Source organism: Ranitomeya variabilis, chromosome 4 (genome assembly GCF_051348905.1).
Source record: "Ranitomeya variabilis isolate aRanVar5 chromosome 4, aRanVar5.hap1, whole genome shotgun sequence".
Taxonomy (NCBI): domain Eukaryota; kingdom Metazoa; phylum Chordata; class Amphibia; order Anura; family Dendrobatidae; genus Ranitomeya; species Ranitomeya variabilis.
Window position 1 is genome coordinate 303,632,666 of NC_135235.1, and position 22,277 is coordinate 303,654,942.

Consider the following 22,277-nt stretch of genomic DNA (forward strand, 5'->3'; position numbering starts at 1 on the left):
TGAACCTAGCAAAATAGGCATGCAAAAAACAAGTGTGGGATTGCACTTTTTTTGCAATTTCACTGCACTTGGAATTTTTTTCCCGTTTTCTAGTACACGACATGCTAAAACCAATGATGTCGTTCAAAAGTACAACTCGTCCCGCAAAAAATAAGCCCTCACATGGCCAAATTGACGGAAAAATAAAAAAGTTATGGCTCTGGGAAGGAGGGGAGCGAAAAACGAAAACGGAAAAACGGAAAAAGCTCCGGGGGTGAAGGGGTTAATTAGTGCCCTTCGGTGCCCACTTTTGACGCCCATTTTGTGCCAGTTTTATCATTTTTGCAGCTGTTTTTAAGTGTATTCACATCAGGGCACCTCACTGCATTGTGTGTTATTATTGTGATGCTTATTTTTTGAGGTTAACCCTATAAAAAACAGAAAAGAAAAAAATTGCCGAATAAGAAACTGAATGAATAAGAAACCAACTTCAGCCTCGTAAGAAAAAAGGGAAGGCAGCACTCCATAGATTTTCAGGTGAATAAATGTGGTTTTTATTCAGACCCACATGGCAACGTTTCGGCTCACACTGAGACTTTTTCAAACCATGCCATGTGGGTCTGAATAAAAACCACATTTATTCACCTGAACTATATGGAGTGCTGCCTTCCCTTTCTATCTAGATAGAGCTTGCCTATACAGTGCTATACGACACCCTGGAGCACTTCTCCATCTCCTTGTAGCACTACAAGTCCCAGCCCCCCGCTTCTCTGCCTCTCTACCCCCGCAGACCACTCACCTCCTTTCTTCAGCTCCGAGCTGCCATCTTCCATGTAAGTTTACGTTTGAGCTAAACTAATATCCGCCCGGGGGGGGGGTCCGATCCTGAATACATATATTTTGCCTCTGTGCACACAGTTATGTGTCGGTATCTTGTTCTCATGCCGAGCCTAATACTCAGAATTTAACGGCTGCCTTAAAATAAGCAAATAGGAATAGCCAAGCATTTGAATCATATCTACTCACGAACTATCCCCCTATTTAATGACAGAATGGGTTCGTCCGTCATCCAGCGTCTATTACCATGGTTACGGAAATCTCTCTGCTGAGACGCTTATTCTATGGCTTCTGCCGCAGCTCAGAGCTGACAGGACGGTGATGGCGGCAGACAGACTTGTTATAGCTGTGTACATAATGCAAGAACACGGCGAGAGCCCGGAGGTGCCACAGCAACTGGCGGCTTTATACTGGAGTCACACTACATTTCCCATGAGGCTTTTCCGTTTATTTCTATTAGCGAGGATCCTGGGAGTTGTAGTTATTTAGTTATCTGAATGCCTGCTTTAATGACAAACCCTCTGTAACTACATTTCCCATGAATCTCCACCCATTGATTATGCTGCACGGGGATTCTGGGACTTGTAGTTTTGATGATGGTCACTGCCAACAGCTATGTGACGTTGTCATAAATCATCTCCACATCATGTTTGTGGAGTATACACTTTACATAGTGAGCTAAGTACCTTCATTACTGTATAATTCTGCTGACTTCAGAGCTGAAATCTTCCAGCCAATATAAATCTTAAAGGGTTACTCCCATTTTTTTATATGGGTATTGTAAGATAATGTAAAAGTAAGCAGTTTTGCAATTTACAGTTTATTAAAAACGTTTCCGCGCGGTATTTTCCGCAGCATTTTGTTTTCCATAGGTTTACATGGTACTGTAAACCGGATGGAAAACTGCTGCGGATCCGCAGCGGCCAATCCGCAACACATACCCTAAATTTCCCACAGATAATCATTACATGCAGTAAAACCGCATCTTATGATTAGTCACAAGCGTAGTAACTGCGTAAACTCTGCTTACTACGCATGTCTCCTAATTTAAATAAGCTCTTACTTGTTCCACCGCCAGAAGTCCGCGTCCACTGCAGTTCTCGCGATAACTTGGCTTACCGCGAGAACTGCCGATTGCGAGAACACTGCAGTGTAGGTGATCGCCGAAGAGTTATCTCCAGTGGTCATCTACAAGCTCTACTATGTCTGGATGTCAGGCATCCAGATGTAGCAGAGCTGGACTAATCGTGGGACACTCGTTATTAAGGACTGCGTCAGACACAGCGAGTGTACTGTTGGTTTATTGTCTTTTCTTTTTTTTCCAGATGATCGAGGGCTTCGCTTGGATTACCAGTATAATAAAGATGTCAAAACTGTGTGGTGTTTTATTTCATTAAAATACTTTATTCTGTATGTGTGTGTGTTTTATTAACTGTTTCACAACTATAGGATTTGTAATGGTAGGTATCTTATTGACACTTCTCCATTACTAAGCCGGCTTAATGCCACCTTACAACCTTACAAAGGTGACATTAACCTTTTGTTACCCCATATGCCACCACTACAGGGCAGTGGGAAGAGAGAGGCTAAGTGCTGGAATTGGCGCATCTTACAGATGCGCTATTTCTGGGGCAGCTGGGAGCTGGTATTTGTAGCCGGGGGGGCAATATCCATGTTTCGTTCCTAGGCTATGAATATCAGCCCGCAGCTGTCTGCGTAGCCTTTCTGGCTATAAATTATAGGGGGACCCCACGTCATTTTTTTTTGGGGGGGTCACCCTATTTTAATAGCCAGTAAAGGCTAAATATACAGCTGCGGGCTGATATTCATAGCCTGGGAAGCTCCATGGGTATTAACCCCTTCCCAGACTAAAAACATCTGCCCCCAGTCATTGGCTTTCCCTCTCTGGTGCAGAAAATTGTGTGGGAGCCCATGTAATGCTGTAGATAAGCCCCCGATGTATCCTGAAAGATGAGAAAAAGAGGTTAGATTATACTCACCCAGTGGCGTTCCCGTTGCGGTCCGGTCCAATGGGCGTTGCGGTCCGGGGCCTCCCATCTTCTTACGATGACGGCCTCTTCTTGTCTTCACGCTGCAGCTCTGGCGCAGGCGTACTTTGTCTGCCCTGTTGAGGGCAGAGCAAAGTACTGCAGTGCGCAGGCACTGGGAAAGGTCAGAGAGACCCGGCACCTGCGCACTGCAGTACTTTGCCTTCAACAGGGCAGACAAAGTACGCCTGCGCCGGAGCCGCAGCATGAAGACAAGAAGAAGACGTCATCCTATGAAGATAGGAGGCCTTGGACTGGACTTCGATGCCCATAGGATCGGACCGCCAGGTGAGTATAATCTAACCTCTTTTTCTCATCTTTCAGGTTACATCGGGGGCTTATCTACAGCTGTACAGAATGCTGTAAATCAGCCCCTGATGTCGGTGGGCTTAGCTCACCTTCGATTTTGGGGGTGACAGGTTCCCTTTAAGGACAGGACTAGAGTTTGGGATAGTACTAAGGTTAGGAATATTATTAAGGAAAGGAATGGTATTAGAGTTAGGACTAAGGAGAAGATTAGGAATAGGACTGATTCTCGAGATAGATAGGTGTTGTGAATTTGGTTTCTGGGCTCCCCCGGTGGTTTCTGGTGGTACTGCACTTGTGTGCTTCATCTCCTCTGTTCACCTGTTTTCCATCAGTATGTGGGAGTTTTCTATTTAGCCTTGCTCCTCAGTCATTTCTATGCCGGCCAACAATGTTACCAGAAGCCTTTCTGTTGCATGTTCCTGCTCCTAGACTACTATCAGCTAAGTTGGACTTGTTGTCCTAAGTTTGTTTTGCATTTTTGTTCCAGTTCTCTGTGATTGAATATTTCTGAGGCTGGAAGCTCTTGTGAGCTGAAATTGCCACTCTGGTGTCATGAGTTGATGTTAGAGTCTTAAAGTAATTTCAGGATGGTATTTTGAAAGGGTTTTCAGCTGACCGTGAAGTTCCCTTTTCTGTCTTCCTACTATCTAGTAAGCGGACCTCAATTTGCTAAACCTATCTTCATACTTCGTATGTCATTTTCCTCCAAAATCACCGCCAATATATGTGGGGGCTACTGTCTGCCTTTTGGGGAAAATTTCTCTAGAGGTAAGCCAGGTCTGTATTTTCCTCTGCTAGGGTCAGTCAGTTCTCCGGCTGGCGCTGGGCGTCTAGGGATAAAACGTAGGCACGCTACCCGGCCACTGTTAGTTGTGCGGTAGGTTTAGCTCATGGTCAGCTCGAGTTCCCATCTTCCAAGAGCTAGTCCTTTTGTATGCTTAATTACGTTCTCTTGCCATTGAGAACCATGACAGTTTGGCCGGCCAAGGGTTAAAATAATTGGCAGAAGAAAGGAGAGAAAAGAAGTCTGCAGAGAATTTTTTTTTTTTTTTTTTTCCTGAGTTTGCTCATTAGTTGATTCACTAGCATCTCTGCTTACTGCAGCCTTCGTCTCTCTCTCCTTCTAATCCTTGAATGGTTCTGATTTCACCTGATTAATATGGATCCACAGAGTTTAGCTACAGGTTTGAATAATCTCGCTATGAAGGTTCAAAGCTTACAGGATTTCGTTATTCATGCTCCTACATCTGAACCTAGAATTCCTTTACCTGAATTTTTCTCTGGGGATAGATCTCGCTTCCAGAATTTCAAACATAATTGTAAATTATTTTTGTCTCTGAGATCTCGCTCTGCTGGAGATCCTGCACAGCAGGTCAGGATTGTAATTTCCTTGCTCCGGGGCGACCCTCAGGATTGGGCATTTGCTTTGGCACCAGGGGATCCTGCGTTGCTCAATGTGGATGCATTTTTCCTGGCTTTGGGGTTGCTTTATGAGGAACCTCATTTAGAGATTCAGGCTGAAAAAGCCTTAATGGCCCTGTCTCAGGGGCAAGATGAGGCTGAAATATACTGCCAAAAAGTTCGTAAGTGGTCTGTGCTTACTCAGTGGAATGAGTGCGCCCTGGCGGCGAAATTCAGAGAGGGTCTCTCTGATGCCATTAAAGATGTTATGGTGGGGTTCCCTGTGCCTACAGGTCTGAATGAGTCCATGACAATGGCTATTCAGATTGATCGGCGTTTGCGGGAGCGCAAACCTGTGCACCATTTGGCGGTGTCTACTGAGAAGGCGCCAGAGATTATGCAATGTGATAGAATTCTGTCCAGAAGCGAACGACAGAATTTTAGGCGAAAAAATGGGTTATGCTTCTATTGTGGTGATTCAACTCATGTTATATCAGCATGCTCTAAACGTACTAAGAAAGTTGATAAGTCTGTTTCAATTGGCACTTTACAGTCTAAGTTTATTCTATCTGTGCCCCTGATTTGCTCTTTATCGTCTATTACCGCGGACGCCTATGTCGACTCTGGCGCCGCTTTGAGTCTTATGGATTGGTCCTTTGCCAAACGCTGTGGGTTTGATTTAGAGCCTCTGGAAGTTCCTATACCTCTGAAGGGTATTGACTTCACGCCATTGGCTAGTAACAAACCACAATACTGGACACAAGTAACTATGCGTATTAATCCGGATCACCAGGAGATTATTCGCTTCCTTGTGTTGTATAATCTACATGATGTGTTGGTGCTTGGATTGCCATGGCTGCAATCTCATAACCCAGTCCTCGACTGGAAAGCAATGTCTGTGTTAAGCTGGGGATGTCAGGGGACTCATGGGGACGTACCTTTGGTTTCCATTTCGTCATCTATTCCCTCTGAGATTCCGGAATTTTTATCTGATTATCGTGACGTTTTTGAGGAGCCTAAACTTGGTTCACTACCTCCGCACAGAGATTGCGATTGTACTATAGATCTGATTCCGGGCAGTAAGTTTCCAAAGGGTCGTTTATTTAATCTATCTGTGCCTGAACATGCTGCTATGCGTAGTGTTGAGCGATACCGTCCGATACTTGAAAGTATCGGTATCGGAAAGTATCGGCCGATACCGGCAAAATATCGGATCCAATCCGATACCGATACCCGATACCAATACAAGTCAATGGGACTCAAGTATCGGACGGTATTCCTGATGGTTCCCAGGGTCTGAAGGAGAGGAAACTCTCCTTCAGGCCCTGGGAACCATATAAATGTGTAAAAGAAAGAATTAAAATAAAAAATATCGCTATACTCACCTCTCCGACGCAGCCGGGACTTCAGCGAGGGAACCGGCAGCGTTGTTTGTTTAAAATTCGCGCTATTACTTGGTTACGTGAATTCCCGGCTTGTGATTGGTCAGGTCGGCCATGTTGCCGGGACGCGGACCAATCACAGCAAGCCGTGACGAAATTACGTCACGGCTTGCTGTGATTGGTCCGCGTCCCGGCAATATGGCCGCCCTGACCAATCACAAGCCGTGACGTCACGGGAGGCTGGACACGCGCTCATTTTAAAATGGGCGCGTGTCCAGCCTCCCGTGACGTCACGGCTTGTGATTGGTTGCGCCGCGGTCAACCAATCACAAGCCGGGAGGCTGGACGCGCTCATTTTAAAATGGGCGCGTGTCCAGCCTCCCGTGACGTCACGGCTTGTGATTGGTTGCGCCGCGGTCAACCAATCACAAGCCGGGAGGCTGGACGCGCTCATTTTAAAATGGGCGCGTGTCCAGCCTCCCGTGACGTCACGGCTTGTGATTGGTTGCGCCGCGGTCAACCAATCACAAGCCGGGAGGCTGGACGCGCTCATTTTAAAATGGGCGCGTGTCCAGCCTCCCGTGACGTCACGGCTTGTGATTGGTCAGGGCGGCCATATTGCCGGGACGCGGACCAATCACAGCAAGCCGTGACGTAATTTCGTCACGGCTTGCTGTGATTGGTCCGCGTCCCGGCAACGTGGCCGACCTGACCAATCACAAGCCGGGAATTCACGTAACCAAGTAATAGCGCGAATTTTAAACAAACAACGCTGCCGGTTCCCTCGCTGAAGTCCCGGCTGCGTCGGAGAGGTGAGTATAGCGATATTTTTTATTTTAATTCTCTCTTTTACACATTTTAACATTAATGTTGTTGCGATACCCGATACCCGATACCACAAGAGTATCGGAATCCCGGTATCGGAATTCCGATACAGCAAGTATCGGCCGATACCCGATACTTGCAGCATCGGAATGCTCAACACTAGCTATGCGGGAATATATTAAGGAGTCCTTGGAAAAGGGACATATTCGTCCTTCGTCATCTCCCTTAGGAGCCGGTTTTTTCTTTGTATCTAAAAAAGATGGCTCTTTGAGGCCGTGTATTGATTATCGGCTTTTGAATAAAATCACGGTTAAATATCAGTATCCTTTGCCACTGCTTACTGATTTGTTTGCTCGAATAAAGGGGGCCAAGTGGTTCTCTAAGATTGATCTTCGTGGGGCGTATAATTTGGTGCGAATTAAGCAGGGGGATGAGTGGAAAACCGCATTTAATACGCCTGAGGGCCATTTTGAGTATTTAGTAATGCCTTTTGGTCTTTCAAATGCCCCTTCAGTCTTTCAGTCCTTTATGCATGACATTTTCCGTGATTATTTGGATAAATTTTTGATTGTGTATCTTGATGATATTTTGATTTTTTCGGATGACTGGGACTCTCATGTCCAACAGGTCAGGAGGGTTTTTCAGGTTTTGCGCTCTAATTCCTTGTGTGTAAAGGGTTCTAAGTGCGTTTTTGGGGTTCAGAAGATTTCGTTTTTGGGGTACATTTTTTCCCCCTCTTCCATTGAGATGGACCCTGTCAAGGTTCAGGCTATTTGTGATTGGACGCAACCCTCTTCTCTTAAGAGCCTTCAGAAGTTTTTGGGCTTTGCTAATTTTTATCGTCGATTTATAACTGGTTTTTCTGATGTTGCTAAACCGTTGACTGATTTGACTAAGAAGGGTGCTGATGTTGCTGATTGGTCCCCTGCTGCTGTGGAGGCCTTTCGGGAGCTTAAGCGCCGCTTTTCTTCCGCCCCTGTATTGCGTCAGCCTGATGTTACTCTTCCTTTTCAGGTTGAGGTTGACGCTTCAGAAATCGGAGCTGGGGCGGTTTTGTCGCAGAAAAGTTCCGACTGCTCCGTGATGAGACCTTGTGCGTTCTTTTCTCGTAAATTTTCGCCCGCTGAGCGAAATTATGATATTGGTAATCGGGAGCTCTTGGCTATGAAGTGGGCTTTTGAGGAGTGGTGTCATTGGCTTGAGGGGGCTAGACATCAGGTGGTGGTATTGACCGACCACAAGAATTTGATTTATCTTGAGTCTGCCAGGCGCCTGAATCCTAGACAGGCGCGCTGGTCGTTATTTTTCTCTCGGTTTAATTTTGTGGTTTCTTACCTACCAGGTTCTAAAAATGTGAAGGCGGATGCCCTTTCTAGGAGTTTTGAGCCTGATTCCCCTGGTAATTCTGAACCTACAGGTATCCTTAAGGATGGAGTGATATTATCTGCTGTTTCCCCAGACTTGCGACGGGTCTTGCAGGAGTTTCAGGCGAATAGACCTGATCGTTGCCCGCCTGGTAGAATGTTTGTTCCTGATGATTGGACCAGTAGAGTCATCTCGGAGGTCCATTCTTCTGCATTGGCAGGTCATCCTGGAATCTTTGGTACCAGAGATTTGGTGGCTAGGTCCTTCTGGTGGCCTTCCCTGTCGCGAGATGTGCGAGGTTTTGTGCAGTCTTGTGATGTTTGTGCTCGGGCCAAGCCTTGTTGTTCTCGGGCTAGTGGATTGTTGTTATCTTTGCCTATTCCGAAGAGGCCTTGGACTCACATCTCCATGGATTTTATTTCTGATCTCCCTGTTTCTCAGAAGATGTCTGTCATCTGGGTGGTGTGTGACCGTTTCTCTAAGATGGTCCATTTGGTTCCCTTGCCCAAATTGCCTTCCTCATCCGAGCTGGTTCCTCTGTTTTTTCAAAATGTGGTGCGCTTGCATGGTATTCCGGAGAATATCGTTTCTGACAGGGGAACCCAATTCGTGTCTAGATTTTGGCGAGCGTTCTGTGCTAGGATGGGCATTGATTTGTCTTTTTCGTCTGCTTTCCATCCTCAGACTAATGGCCAGACCGAGCGAACTAATCAGACCTTGGAGACTTATTTGAGGTGTTTTGTGTCTGCGGATCAGGATGATTGGGTTGCCTTTTTGCCCTTGGCGGAGTTTGCCCTCAATAATCGGGCTAGTTCTGCCACCTTGGTTTCTCCTTTCTTCTGTAATTCGGGGTTTCATCCTCGTTTCTCTTCCGGTCAGGTGAAGTCTTCGGATTGTCCTGGAGTGGATGCTGTGGTGGAGAGGTTGCATCAGATTTGGGGGCATGTGGTGGACAATTTGAAGTTGTCCCAGGAGAAGACTCAGCATTTTGCCAACCGCCGTCGTCGTGTTGGTCCTCGTCTTTGTGTTGGGGACTTGGTGTGGTTATCTTCTCGTTTTGTCCCTATGAAGGTTTCTTCTCCTAAGTTTAAGCCTCGGTTCATCGGCCCGTACAAGATATTGGAGATTCTTAACCCTGTGTCCTTTCGTTTGGACCTCCCTGCATCTTTTTCTATTCATAATGTCTTCCATCGGTCATTGTTGCGCAGGTATGAGGTACCGGTTGTGCCTTCCGTTGAGCCTCCTGCTCCGGTGTTGGTTGAGGGTGAGTTGGAGTACGTTGTCGAGAAGATCTTGGACTCCCGTGTTTCCAGACGGAGACTTCAGTATCTGGTCAAGTGGAAGGGCTATGGTCAGGAGGATAACTCTTGGGTGACAGCCTCTGATGTTCATGCCTCCGATTTGGTCCGTGCCTTTCATAGGGCTCATCCTGATCGCCCTGGTGGTTCTGGTGAGGGTTCAGTGCCCCCTCCTTGAGGGGGGGGTACTGTTGTGAATTTGGTTTCTGGGCTCCCCCGGTGGTTTCTGGTGGTACTGCACTTGTGTGCTTCATCTCCTCTGTTCACCTGTTTTCCATCAGTATGTGGGAGTTTTCTATTTAGCCTTGCTCCTCAGTCATTTCTATGCCGGCCAACAATGTTACCAGAAGCCTTTCTGTTGCATGTTCCTGCTCCTAGACTACTATCAGCTAAGTTGGACTTGTTGTCCTAAGTTTGTTTTGCATTTTTGTTCCAGTTCTCTGTGATTGAATATTTCTGAGGCTGGAAGCTCTTGTGAGCTGAAATTGCCACTCTGGTGTCATGAGTTGATGTTAGAGTCTTAAAGTAATTTCAGGATGGTATTTTGAAAGGGTTTTCAGCTGACCGTGAAGTTCCCTTTTCTGTCTTCCTACTATCTAGTAAGCGGACCTCAATTTGCTGAACCTATCTTCATACTTCGTATGTCATTTTCCTCTAAAATCACCGCCAATATATGTGGGGGCTACTGTCTGCCTTTTGGGGAAAATTTCTCTAGAGGTAAGCCAGGTCTGTATTTTCCTCTGCTAGGGTCAGTCAGTTCTCCGGCTGGCGCTGGGCGTCTAGGGATAAAACGTAGGCACGCTACCCGGCCACTGTTAGTTGTGCGGTAGGTTTAGCTCATGGTCAGCTCGAGTTCCCATCTTCCAAGAGCTAGTCCTTTTGTATGCTTAATTACGTTCTCTTGCCATTGAGAACCATGACAGATAGGACTAGGGAGAGAGATAGATAGGACTAGGGAGAGAGATATATAGGACTGGTTCTCGAGATAAGTAGGACTAGGGCGCGAGATAGATAGGACTAGGGCGCGAGATAGGTAGGACTAGGGCGCGAGATAGGTAGGACTAGGGCGCGAGATAGGTAGGACTAGGGCGCGAGATAGGTAGGACTAGGGCGCGAGATAGGTAGGACTAGGGTGCGAGATAGGTAGGACTAGGGCTCGAGATAGGTAGGACTAGGGCACGAGATAGGTAGGACTAGGGCTCGAGATAGATAGGACTAGGGCGCGAGATAGAAAGAACTAGGGCGTGAGATAGGTAGGACTAGGGCGCGAGATAGGTAGGACTAGCGTGCGAAATAGATAGGACTAGGGTAAAAACAAAAAATACAAAAATTAATAAAAACAATAAAATAATGTATATCTTTTTATGTCAGATTTCAGCAAAATGCAAAAAAATAAGTAGAGAGTCGAAGGGTAAACTATAATTATATCAACATTTTCTTAAAGTACATTAGTACATGTCCAGGAGACAATGGGAGACAATGGGAGCAATACTGAAGTGGTGGAAGGGACTGGGGTTGTGATAGGTTAGAGGGGAGTAAATCCTTGCCTTGCCACGGTCGCTCGCCCACCACCCACCCTGCCTGCCCCTGGGGAAACATCAGTAATACTGCAGCAGCCACCCAACACTTACCAACTACTTTTCCCATGCATCCCTCCATTGATGACACTGCTCAGTGATTCTGGGAGTTGTAGTTCTACAGCTAATAATAATAATCTTTATTTAAATAGCGCCAACATATTCCGGAGCGCTTTACCGTTTCAAACACAACAGTCATAAGTAACAACGTTAACAATACAATAATTAAAGCGAAATAAGACGCCCCTGCTCGTGAGAGCTTACAATCTACAATGAGGTGGGGGAGATACAAAGTACAGGTGTGTATTTACAATAATGTATTTATAATGATGGTCCAGCCATCTTCAGGGGGTGGGGGATAGATGCCTGCGCTGTAAGTTTTTTTTCGGGCATGCACAGTTTGCGCTGCCCTTCAAACTTACAGCGCCTGGGCAGCAGCAGAAGACACGGGTGACTGCTGCATGTTGACTTCCTCAAAGTGGTCGCTGTTGCGGCTGCTGCTCCGACCGCGGAAGGTCGTCTGGGAAGCGAGGGACTCACCACGGTGATCACTGACAAGGCGGTAAATCCGGGAGCCCCAGTGGGACATTAATGAAGGCAGAGGAGGTGGAGCCCGGTGCGCAGAGTATTGAGTGATGGCTGGCAGGCGTTTTTGTCCGGGGGAAAAGACATGCCCCCAGGTCTAATTCGAAGGTATCAGGGACAAATTACAAAAGCGATTATTTCAGCATTTGCAGGGACCCGAACTAAAAGAGCCACCTTGACAGAATGCAGCATTAGTGCTGCACACGGTGGCTCTGTTCCCTTTAATGCCTAGTGACTGGAGCCTAGAGAGTAGGAGAAGGTGGTCAACAGTGTCGAAAGCTGCAGAAAGGTCGAGAAGAATGAGCAGAGAGTGGTCACCGTTACATTTTGCTGTCAGAAGGTCATTGGTCACTTTGATGAGTGCAGATTCTGTCAATGTAGGGGGCGGAAACCGGACTGTCAAAGGTCTAGGAGGGAGTGAGTGGAGAGGTAACGGGTAAGGCGGGAGTAGACCAGGCGCTCCAAAAGTTTAGAGATGAAGGGGAGATTGGAGACTGGTCTGTAGTTATTTGTGCAGGATGAGTCGAGGGCCGGTTTCTTTAATAATGGAGTAATCATAGAGTGTTTGAAGGAGGATGGGGAAAAAGCCTGAGGAGAGTGAGAGATTAAAGATTGTAGTTAGGTGAGTTGTGATGACTGGAGAGAGAAAATGGAGGAGATGTGAGGGAATGGGGTCAGTAGTGCATGTAGTCAGATGAGAAGAAGAGAGGAGCTTGGAGACTTCTTCTGTGATGGGATCAAATGTGGAGAGTGAGCCAGGGGGGATGCAGAGAGGGATGGGAGTCACTGAAATTGGTGGTTGGGAGCGGATTTCCTGACTGATGTTATCTATTTTCTCTATAAAGTGGGAGGCCAGTCATCAGCACAAATGTCTGTGATAGGGGCTTATGCTTTCCGCCTGAGGAGGGAGTGAAAGGTGTCAAAAAGTTTCTTGGGGTTGTTGGATAGTGAGGAGATCAGGGTGGTGTAGTAGGTCTGTTTGGCGAGGTGAAGGGCAGAGTTATAGGTGTTGTGAATTCTGCTCTTGGGCTCCCTCCGGTGGTTGTAAGTGGTAGCGCTGCAGTCTCTGAATCACAGCATTTATCAGGTGTTTTCACTTTTTGCAATTTGGACAGGGCTATTTAGTCTTGCTTCACCCTTTAGTCAGTGCCAGTTGTCCATTGTTCCTGGAGGATTCACATCGCTGCCTGGTCTCTTCTGCTTTGCAGTTTTTTCAACAAAGATAAGTCCTGGCCTTGATTTTGCTGTCCACATGCTGTGGTCTTATTCTTCAGTTATTTTCCATGTTTTGTCTTGTCCAGCTTGGTCTGTACAAGGATTTGTTTAGCCAAGCTGGTATCTCTGGAGATGCAGATATACCCTCCATGTCTTTAGTTAGCTGTGGAGTTTTTGTATTTTCTGTGGTGGATATTTTCTAGTGTTTTAATGCTGACCGCATAGTGCTCTGTCCTGTCCTTTCTATTTAGCTAGAAGTGGTCTCCTTTGCTAAATTCTCATTTAAGTCTGTGTATGATTTTTCCCTCTCCTCTCACAGTTAATATTTGTGGGGGGCTGCCTGTTCTTTGGGGATTTTCTCTGAGGCAAGATAGTTTTCCCTTTTCTATCTCTAGGGGTAATTAGTCCTCCGGCTGTGTCGAGATGTCTAGGGAGCGCTAGGTACATTCCACGGCTACTTCTAGTTGCGGTGTTAGGTTCAGGGTCTGCGGTCAGTACAGGTACCACCTCCAGAGTACGTCCCATGCTGCTCTTAGGCCACCAGATCATAACAGTACAACTGGCCAACAATGAGTTAACCGCATCTCAGAAGAAGGGAAGGAAAGTGCTCAGCCATTTTTTTTTCTGTAGTCTGTTGTGTGTTACGCGCCGCTCCCCCGCTGCACTCCCTGGGCCCCGCCGCTCTCACCGCTCGGTCCCGGCGCCTGCTTCCATCACTGTTACCGACGCCGCTCTCCTGCGGCGCCGCTCCCCCGCTGCACTCCCTGGGCTCCGCTGCTCTCACCGCTCTGTCCCGGCGCCTGCTTCCTTCTGCCCTGCTCCTGTTCCTGTGAGCACCGGTTCTTCCTTCTCTGCTGCTGCACGTCCCCGGCAATCCATTTCCGGGTCCACGCGCTTCTGTGCTTCCCCAGCACATCCGGTGTCCAGGTCCTCTGCAGGTACACTCTCTTTGCGCAGGCGCTTTAGGTTCCCTCAGGGACGCAGGCGCAGCTTCTCTGTTACCTCTTCCTGAGGTCATTAGGTCACTCCTCTCTTACCCAATCCCGTTCCTGCCTCTACTATAAGAGGTAGTTTTTCCTGCTCCCTGGTGCCTGATTGTTTTAGCGTTTTTGCTATTGCGTCCGGCTCTCCCTGGTATTTCCCTTCTCAGTGTTCGTGCTCCGTTTCCGTCTGTGCTCACGGTTCCCCTCCGTTCTTGCCTTCCCTAGGTTATTTCCCTGCTTTCGCTGGTTTTCCTGCTTCTGTTATTTACCTATTGTTTTTGTTTGTTTCCTCAGCGAATACCCGGTTCCAGTCTCCCTGTCCTCCAGGTTCTCCCACGGATACCCGTATCATTCTCCTGTATCCTGCCTCCTCTTTTCCCTTCTTCCTGGAGCCGTCCCTCCTGGTATCTTCACCGTGGGTAAGTGACCTCTGGGCTTGCTCCTTGCGGTCCCTGTATAGGGGTCGTTACTCACCTTAGGCCGCTCGCCCAGGGGTAGGTCTCCCCACGGTCCAGAGGGTCCACTCTAGTTCCTTCTAAGTTCGCTATAGTACAATCAGGCCATGGACCCCGCAGGTACCCCTTTTTCGGCTCAGAAAGAGTTAGCCCATTTGCGTGATAATCAGCAGCGCATAATGGCTTTTATGAAGTCTATGGAGTCACGCTTAACCTCTTTACAGACTGCTGACCCAGTCAACGCCGCCCAATAAGCTAGCCTCCAACAAGAGCTTGCCCAGCAACGAGATACTCAAACCCGCATGTTGAGTTATATGGCCTCTATAGATGATCGTCTGTTTAATCTTCAGTCTGCCCCTGTTGCGGCTGCGCAAGGATCTCCCCTCGATCCCAGTCCTCTGCCTACGGCTCACCCTCCTCCTCGTTTGGGTAAACCTCCCAGGTACTCCGGTGATCCTAAGCTCTGTAGGGGTTTTTTGAATCAATGCCGTCTCCACTTTGAGCTTCTGCCACTTCAGTACCCCTCGGACCGGGCAAGAGTGGCGTTTATAGTGTCTCACCTAGAGGGAGAGGCGTTAGCTTGGGTTAATCCCTTGTGGGAGCGTGACGATCCCGTAGTCTGTCACCTGGAGGATTTCCTTGAGACTTTTCGTAAAGTTTTTGACGAGCCCGGACGTTTAGCCTCTACTACCGAGTCTCTCTTTAATTTGCGTCAAGGTTCCTCTTCTGTAGGACAATATGCCATCCGCTTCCGTACCCTGGCCTCGGAACTAGGGTGGAAAAACTAAGCCCTTGTGGGCGCTTTTTGGCGGGGTCTGTCGGGCCGGATTAAGGACGAGCTTGCCGGTCGTGATACCCCAACTACCCTTGAGGATCTTATCTCCCTGGCTACCCGGATTGACCTCCGCTTTCAGGAACGATCTCAGGAGTCTGCTCGAGAGAGGAGACCTAATCCTGTCTCTTCTTCCTTCCGCCAGTCTAGCTCTCCTCGTGCTCCTGTTTCTGTTCCTTCTTCAGTTCCAACTTCTGAACCCATGCAGGTGGATCGAGTAAAAATGGTGGAACAACGCCGCAAGGAGAGGCGTACCCAGGGTCTCTGCTTTTATTGTGGTAGTGTCGCCCATTTGCTCCGCAGTTGTCCAGACAGACCGGAAAACTCTTCCGCCTAGGGCAGGTAAGAGAGGCCTCCCTAGGTGCCCGTGTTTCCTCTCAACCTTTGACTCTTTCTGTTCTTTTTGTTTCTAACCAGCATCGGTCTTCTGAGGTGGCGTATGTGGATTCAGGCGCAGCAGGCAATTTTATCAGTCTTGAAGCGGCACGGAGGCTTCGCGTTCCTGTATTCTCTTTGGACTCTCCCCGCCTAATCGCTTCAGTGGATGGAAGACCTTTACAAGAGGCAATTTCTCTCGTCACAGAGGAGGTGGAGATACAAATTGGGGCTCTTCATCACGAGAGGATCACTTTTTATGTCCTGCCTAATCTCTCTCACGCCTTCTTGCTGGGCCTTCCCTGGCTTCGAGTTCATGAACCTACCCTGAATTGGCGTACAGGAGACGTGCTTCGGTGGGGCCCTTCGTGCCATGATCGTTGTCTTCGGTCTGTATGTCCGGTTTCCCGTTCCCAGCCTGCTGAAGTGCCTGTTGGTTTACCTTCTCCTTACTGGTCTCATGCTGACGTCTTCAACAAGAGGGAGGCTGAGAATCTTCCTCCCCATCGCTCCTACGATTGTCCGGTGGATCTCCTTCCCGGTTGCTCTCCACCTAGAGGAAGAATTTACCCGCTTTCTGCAGCTGAGACTAAGTCTATGTATGAGTACATACAAGAGAACCTAGCTAAAGGATTCATCCGGAAGTCTTCTTCTCCTGCTGGAGCTGGGTTCTTCTTTGTAAAGAAGAAGGACGGTTCCTTAAGACCATGTATAGACTATCGGGGATTGAACAGCATCACAGTCAAGAATAGGTATCCTCTGCCCCTTATACCGGAGCTCTTCGACCGTCTTCGAGGTGCTCGTATTTTTACTAAGCTTGATTTACGAGGCGCCTACAATTTAGTCCGGATCCGCTCCGGCGATGAGTGGAAGACCGCCTTTAACACCCGGGATGGACATTACGAGTATTTAGTTATGCCTTTCGGCCTCTGTAATGCTCCCGCGGTATTCCAAGAGTTTGTCAACGATGTGTTCCGAGATCTCCTCTACTCTTGTGTTTTGGTTTACTTGGATGATATCCTTGTTTTTTCTCCAGATCTCCCTTCGCATCGCAGGTGTGTTCGCGAGGTCTTGCAACGCTTAAGAGACAAACACTTGTATTCCAAGATTGAGAAATGTGTGTTCGAGCAAACCTCTTTGCCTTTCCTCGGATACATTGTCTCGGACTCGGGTCTTAAAATGGATCCTGAAAAGGTGAATGCCATTATTAACTGGCCGCGGCCCTGCGGAGTGAAAGCCATCCAACGCTTCATCGGATTCGCCAATTACTACAGGCAATTCATCCCGCATTTTTCTTCCGTGATCCGTCCTCTTTCTTCCCTCACTCGCAAAGGTTCCTACTCCAAGGAATGGACGCCAGAGGCGGAGGAGTCCTTTGCTCTACTTAAAAAATCTTTTTCTTCCGCTCCTGTTCTGCATCACCCGGAGGTGAACAAACCGTTTATTCTAGAAGTAGACGCCTCCTTTACTGGTGCTGGAGCTGTGCTCTCACAAAAGACTCCTGAAGGTCGGACAGCTCCATGCGGCTTCTTCTCAAAAGCCTTTTCGACTTCAGAACGGAACTACACCATCGGAGATCGAGAGTTGGCCATCAAATTGGCTTTAGAGGAGTGGAGGTATCTGCTAGAGGGGTCTGTGCACCCTTTTGTAATCTTCTCCGATCACAAGAATCTCACTTACCTGCAGACTGCGCAAAGATTAAATCCACGTCAAGCTAGATGGTCTTTGTTTTTTGCTCGCTTCGAATTTGAGCTACGTTTTCGGCCCGGCAACAGGAACATAAAAGCTGACGCTCTGTCCAGGTCTTTCCAATCGTCAGATACCGTGGAGGAGCCAGCATACATCATTGATCCTACTAAAATGGTAACCGTTGCTCCTTTACAGATGTTCCGTCCTCCACCGGGAAAGACTCTTGTCTCGGATGTTGACACAAGGAGGGTGTTATCTTGGGGCCATTCTTCCAAATTGGCTGGGCATGCAGGTACTAAGAAGACCTTCCTCCTCATCTCACGGTACTATTGGTGGCCTAACTTACGTCAAGATGTAAAGGAGTTCGTAGCTTCTTGTCCTTCATGTGCCAGAAACAAGGTACCTAGACGACTACCGTTTGGAAATCTGCTTCCTCTTCCAGTCCCGTCTGCACCGTGGCAACATATCGCCATGGACTTCATCACCGATCTTCCCTGCTCTTCTGCTTGTACGGTCATCCTCGTCGTTGTGGACAGATTCTCTAAGATGGCTCACTTCATTCCGTTGCCCGGTTTACCTACTGCTCCTGAGTTGGCAAACATTTTTATTCTTAACATCTTCAAATTCCATGGTCTACCTCAGCACATCGTGTCGGACAGGGGGGTTCAATTTACTTCCCTCTTTTGGAGAGCTTTGTGTGGACTTCTAAAGGTGAATCTGGACTTCTCCTCCTCATATCACCCTCAAACCAACGGTCAAGCAGAACGAACCAACCAGACTTTGGCTGTTTATTTACGGCATTTCTCTAATGCTCACCATAATGACTGGATCAATTTGCTTCCTTGGGCGGAGTTTGCCTATAACAACCATTCCAGCGAGTCTTCGGCAAAAACTCCGTTTTTCATTGTTTTTGGACAGCATCCTGGTGTGCCCCTACCAGTTTCTCCTGCCTCTGGTGTTCCAGCAGCTGACTCTGTGGCTCTCGAGTTTTCTTCTATCTGGGACGAGGTCAGAGAGACGTTAAACCGAGCTTCTTCAAGAATGAAGAGACAAGCAGACAGGAAGCGTTTAGATTCTCCTCCTTTCTCTCCTGGTGATAAGGTCTGGCTTTCTTCAAGATTCATCAGACTCAAGATTCCTTCCTACAAACTTGGTCCACGTTTCATTGGTCCTTTTGAGATTCTGCGTCGAGTCAACGATGTCGCTTACAAGCTGAGATTGCCTGATTCGCTTCGTATACCCAATACGTTTCACGTCTCTCTTCTCAAACCAGCCGTCTTTAACCGTTTTCATTCCCCCTCTTGTACCTCTTCTTAACCAGTCAGCACTGACAACATCTTTGAGGTAAAGGATATTTTGAATCCTTTTAATAAAAGGATTCGGGGAAAAGAATATTTCTTGGTTGATTGGAAGGGTTTTGGTCCTGAGGAGAGGTCCTGGGAGCCTTTGGAAAACATCGATGCTCCTCGTATTCTTAACAAATTTTTTGCTACTTTACGTAGGGGGGGTGTAAGGGGGGGGGGGTGTTGTGAACTATACTTTTTGGCTCCCTCTTGTGGTCACTAGTGATTTGGCACTTGGATTGTCTTTTACCAGGTTGGTTGGTGCTCACCTGCTTCGTTAGGCTTGGGGTGTAGCTATTTAAACTTCCTGGATTCTCAGTCCAGTGCCTGGCATCGTTGTGATCAGTTCACTTCTGTTTGCTCCTGTCTTCAGGTCCTGGTTCTTTGCAAGATAAGCTAAGTCCTGCTTTCGTACTCTTTATCATTTGCATTGTTCATATTTTTGTCCAGCTTGTACAATATGTGATTCCTGTTATTGCTGGAAGCTCTAGGGGGGCTGATATTCTCCCCCCACACCGTCAGTCGGTTTGGGGGTTCTTGGATACTCAGCGTGGATATTTTGCAGGGTTTTTTGCTGACCATATAAGTCTTCTTACTATATTCTGCTATTAGTCAGTGGGCCTCTCTTTGCTAAATCTAGTTCATTCTTACGTTTGTCTTTTCTTCTTACCTCACCGTTATTATTTGTTGGGGGCTTGTATTACTTTGGGGTCTTTTCTCTGGAGGCAAGAGAGGTCTTATTTTCCCTGATAGGGGTAGTTAGTTCTCCGGCTGGCGCGAGACGTCTAGGACCAACGTAGGCACGTTCCCCGGCTGCTGTTAGTGTTTGCGCTAGGATCAGGTATATGGTCAGCCTAGTTACCACTTCCCTATGAGCTGGTATTTATGTTTTGCAGACTTTGCTGTAATCTTTGAGGTCCCCTGCCATTGGGATCATAACAGTATGCCAGGCCAATAAATAGTTAATGCATTGCTGAAGTGGGATTAACCCCTTCCCGACATTTGACGTACTATCCCGTCGAGGTGGGGTGGGCCCGTATGACCGCCGACGGGATAGTACGTCATCACCGATCAGCGGCGCTCACGGGGGGAGCGCGGCCGATCGCGGCCGGGTGTCAGCTGCATATCGCAGCTGACATCCGGCACTATGTGCCAGGAGCGGTCACGGACCGCCCCCGGCACATTAACCCCCGGCACACCGCGATCAAACATGATCGCAGTGTACCGGCGGTATAGGGAAGCATCGCGCAGGGAGGGGGCTCCCTGCGGGCTTCCCTGAGACCCCCGGAGCAACGCGATGTGATCGCGTTGCTGCGAGGGTCTCCTACCTCCTTCCTGGCTGCAGGTCCCGGATCCAAGATGGCCGCGGCATCCGGGTCCTGCAGGGAAGGAGGTGGCTTACCGAGTGTCTGCTCAGAGCAGACACTTGGTAAGCCTGCAGCCCTGCACAGCAGATCGTCGATCTGGCAGAGTGCTGTGCACACTGCCAGATCAATGATCTGTGATGTCCCCCCCTGGGACAAAGTAAAAAAGTTAAAAAAAAATTTTTCCACATGTGTAAAAAAAAAAAAAAAAAAAAATCCTAAATAAATAATAATAAAAAAAAATATATTATTCCCATAAATACATTTCTTTATCTAAATAAAAAAAACAAAACAATAAAAGTACACATATTTAGTATCGCCGCGTCCGTAACGACCCAACCTATAAAACTGCCCCACTAGTTAACCCCTTCAGTAAACACCGTAAGAAAAAAAAAAAAAAAACGAGGCAAAAAACAACGCTTTATTACCATACCGCCGAACAAAAAGTGGAATAACACGCGATCAAAAAGACTGATATAAATATCCATGGTACCGCTGAAAACGTCATCTTGTCCCGCAAAAAACAAGCCGCCATACAACATTATCAGCAAAAAAATAAAAAAGTTATAGTCCTGAGAATAAAGCGATACGAAAATAATTATTTTTTCTATATTTTAGTTTTTATCGTATAAAAGCGCCAAAACATAAAAAAATGATATAAATGAGGTATCGCTGTAATCGTACTGACCCGAAGAATAAAACTGCTTTATCAATTTTACCAAACGCGGAACGGTATAAACGCCTCCCCCAAAAGAAATTCATGAATAGCTGGTTTTTGGTCATTCTGCCTCACAAAAATCGGAATAAAAAGCGATCAAAAACGGTCACGTGTCCGAAAATGTTACCAATAAAAACGTCAACTCGTCCCGCAAAAAACAAGACCTCACATGACTCTGTGGAGCAAAATGTGGAAAAATTATAGGTCTCAAAATGTGGAGACGCAAAAACTTTTTTGCTATAAAAAGCGTCGCTGGTTTCACACTTGCGTTTTTGTCTGCAGCGTTTTTTGCACAAAAAACGCATGCATTTTTTCCCTATATTTAACATTGAAAACGCATGCGGTTTTTTTGTACGCGTTTGGTCGCGTTTTCAAACGCATGCGTTTTTTTTCTGCATGCGTTCATTTTCAGAAATACAACCTGCAGTATTTTCTTGCGTTTTTAAGCACATGCGTTTGTTTGCGTTAAAAACGCATGCATTTAAACACACTGAAAAGCCACCCACCACCATCAAGGTGATAAAGGGATCCAAACCCTAACCCTAACTCTACCCCTAACCTCACCCCTAACCGTTTAATGAACATTTTCTGACAGTCATAGTGCCACGTATTTCAGTGCCACGTATTTCAGTGCCACGTATTTCAGTGCCACGTGTTTCAGTGCCACGTATTTCAGTGCCACGTATCACATATTTCAGTGCCACGTATCACGTATTTCAGTGCCACGTATCACGTATTTCAGTGCCACATATTTTAGTACCACGTATTTCAGTGCCACGTATTTCAGTGCCACGTATTTCAGTGCCACGTATTTCAGTGCCACGTATTTCAGTGCCACGTATTTCAGTGCCACGTATTTCAGTGCCACGTATTTCAGTGCCACGTATTTCAGTGCCACGTATCACGTATTTCAGTGCCACGTGTTTAAGTGCCACGTATTTAAGTGCCACGTATCACGTATTTCAGTGCCACGTATTTCAGTGCCACGTATTTCAGTGCCACGTGCCACGTATTTCAGTGCCACGTATTTCAGTGCCACGTATTTCAGTGCCACGTATTTCAGTGCCACGTATTTCAGTGCCACGTATCAGTGCCACGTATCAGTGCCACGTATCACATATTTCAGTGCCACGTATTTCAGTGCCACGTATTTCAGTGCCACGTATTTCAGTGCCACGTATTTCAGTGCCACGTATTTCAGTGCCACGTATTTCAGTGCCACGTATCACGTATTTCAGTGCCACGTGTTTCAGTGCCACGTATTTAAGTGCCACGTATCACGTATTTCAGTGCCACGTATTTCAGTGCCACGTATTTCAGTGCCACGTATTTCAGTGCCACGTATTTCAGTGCCACGTATTTCAGTCACGTTTAGGGTTAGGGTTAGGGGTAGGGTTAGGGTTAGGGTTAGGGCTAGGGTTGGAGGTAAAGTTAGGGTTGGGGCTAAAGTTAGGGTTGGGGCTAAAGTTAGGGTTAGGGTTTGGATTACATTTACGTTTGGATTAGGGTTGGGATTAGAATTATGGGTGTGTCAGGGCTAGGGGTGTGGTTAGGGTTACCGTTGGGATTAGGGTTAGGGGTGTGTTTGGGTTAGGGTTTCAGGTAGAATTGGGGAGTTTCCACTGTCCAGGCACATCAGGGGCTCTACAAGCGCGACATGGCGTCCAATCTCAATTCCAGCCAATTCTGTGTTGAAA

The 22,277-nt window shown here is 47.3% G+C and overlaps 1 protein-coding gene across 4 annotated transcripts in view; it reads right to left on the bottom strand.

Annotated features, from left to right (window-relative positions):
* The window catches only part of NPHP4 (nephrocystin 4), a 249,137-nt gene extending 247,917 nt beyond the window's left edge, over positions 1–1,220 (bottom strand). For 3 of the 4 annotated variants that reach the window (XM_077250341.1, XM_077250340.1, XM_077250338.1), the window contains exon 1: positions 779–901. In XM_077250341.1, coding sequence (XP_077106456.1) covers positions 779–812 — 34 coding nt within the window. In that variant the 5' untranslated portion in view covers positions 813–901. Of the gene's footprint in view, positions 1–778; positions 902–1,062 lie in introns of those variants that run through there. The other variant, XM_077250339.1, reaches the window with a different exon arrangement.
* Positions 1,221–22,277: the final 21,057 nt, after the last annotated feature.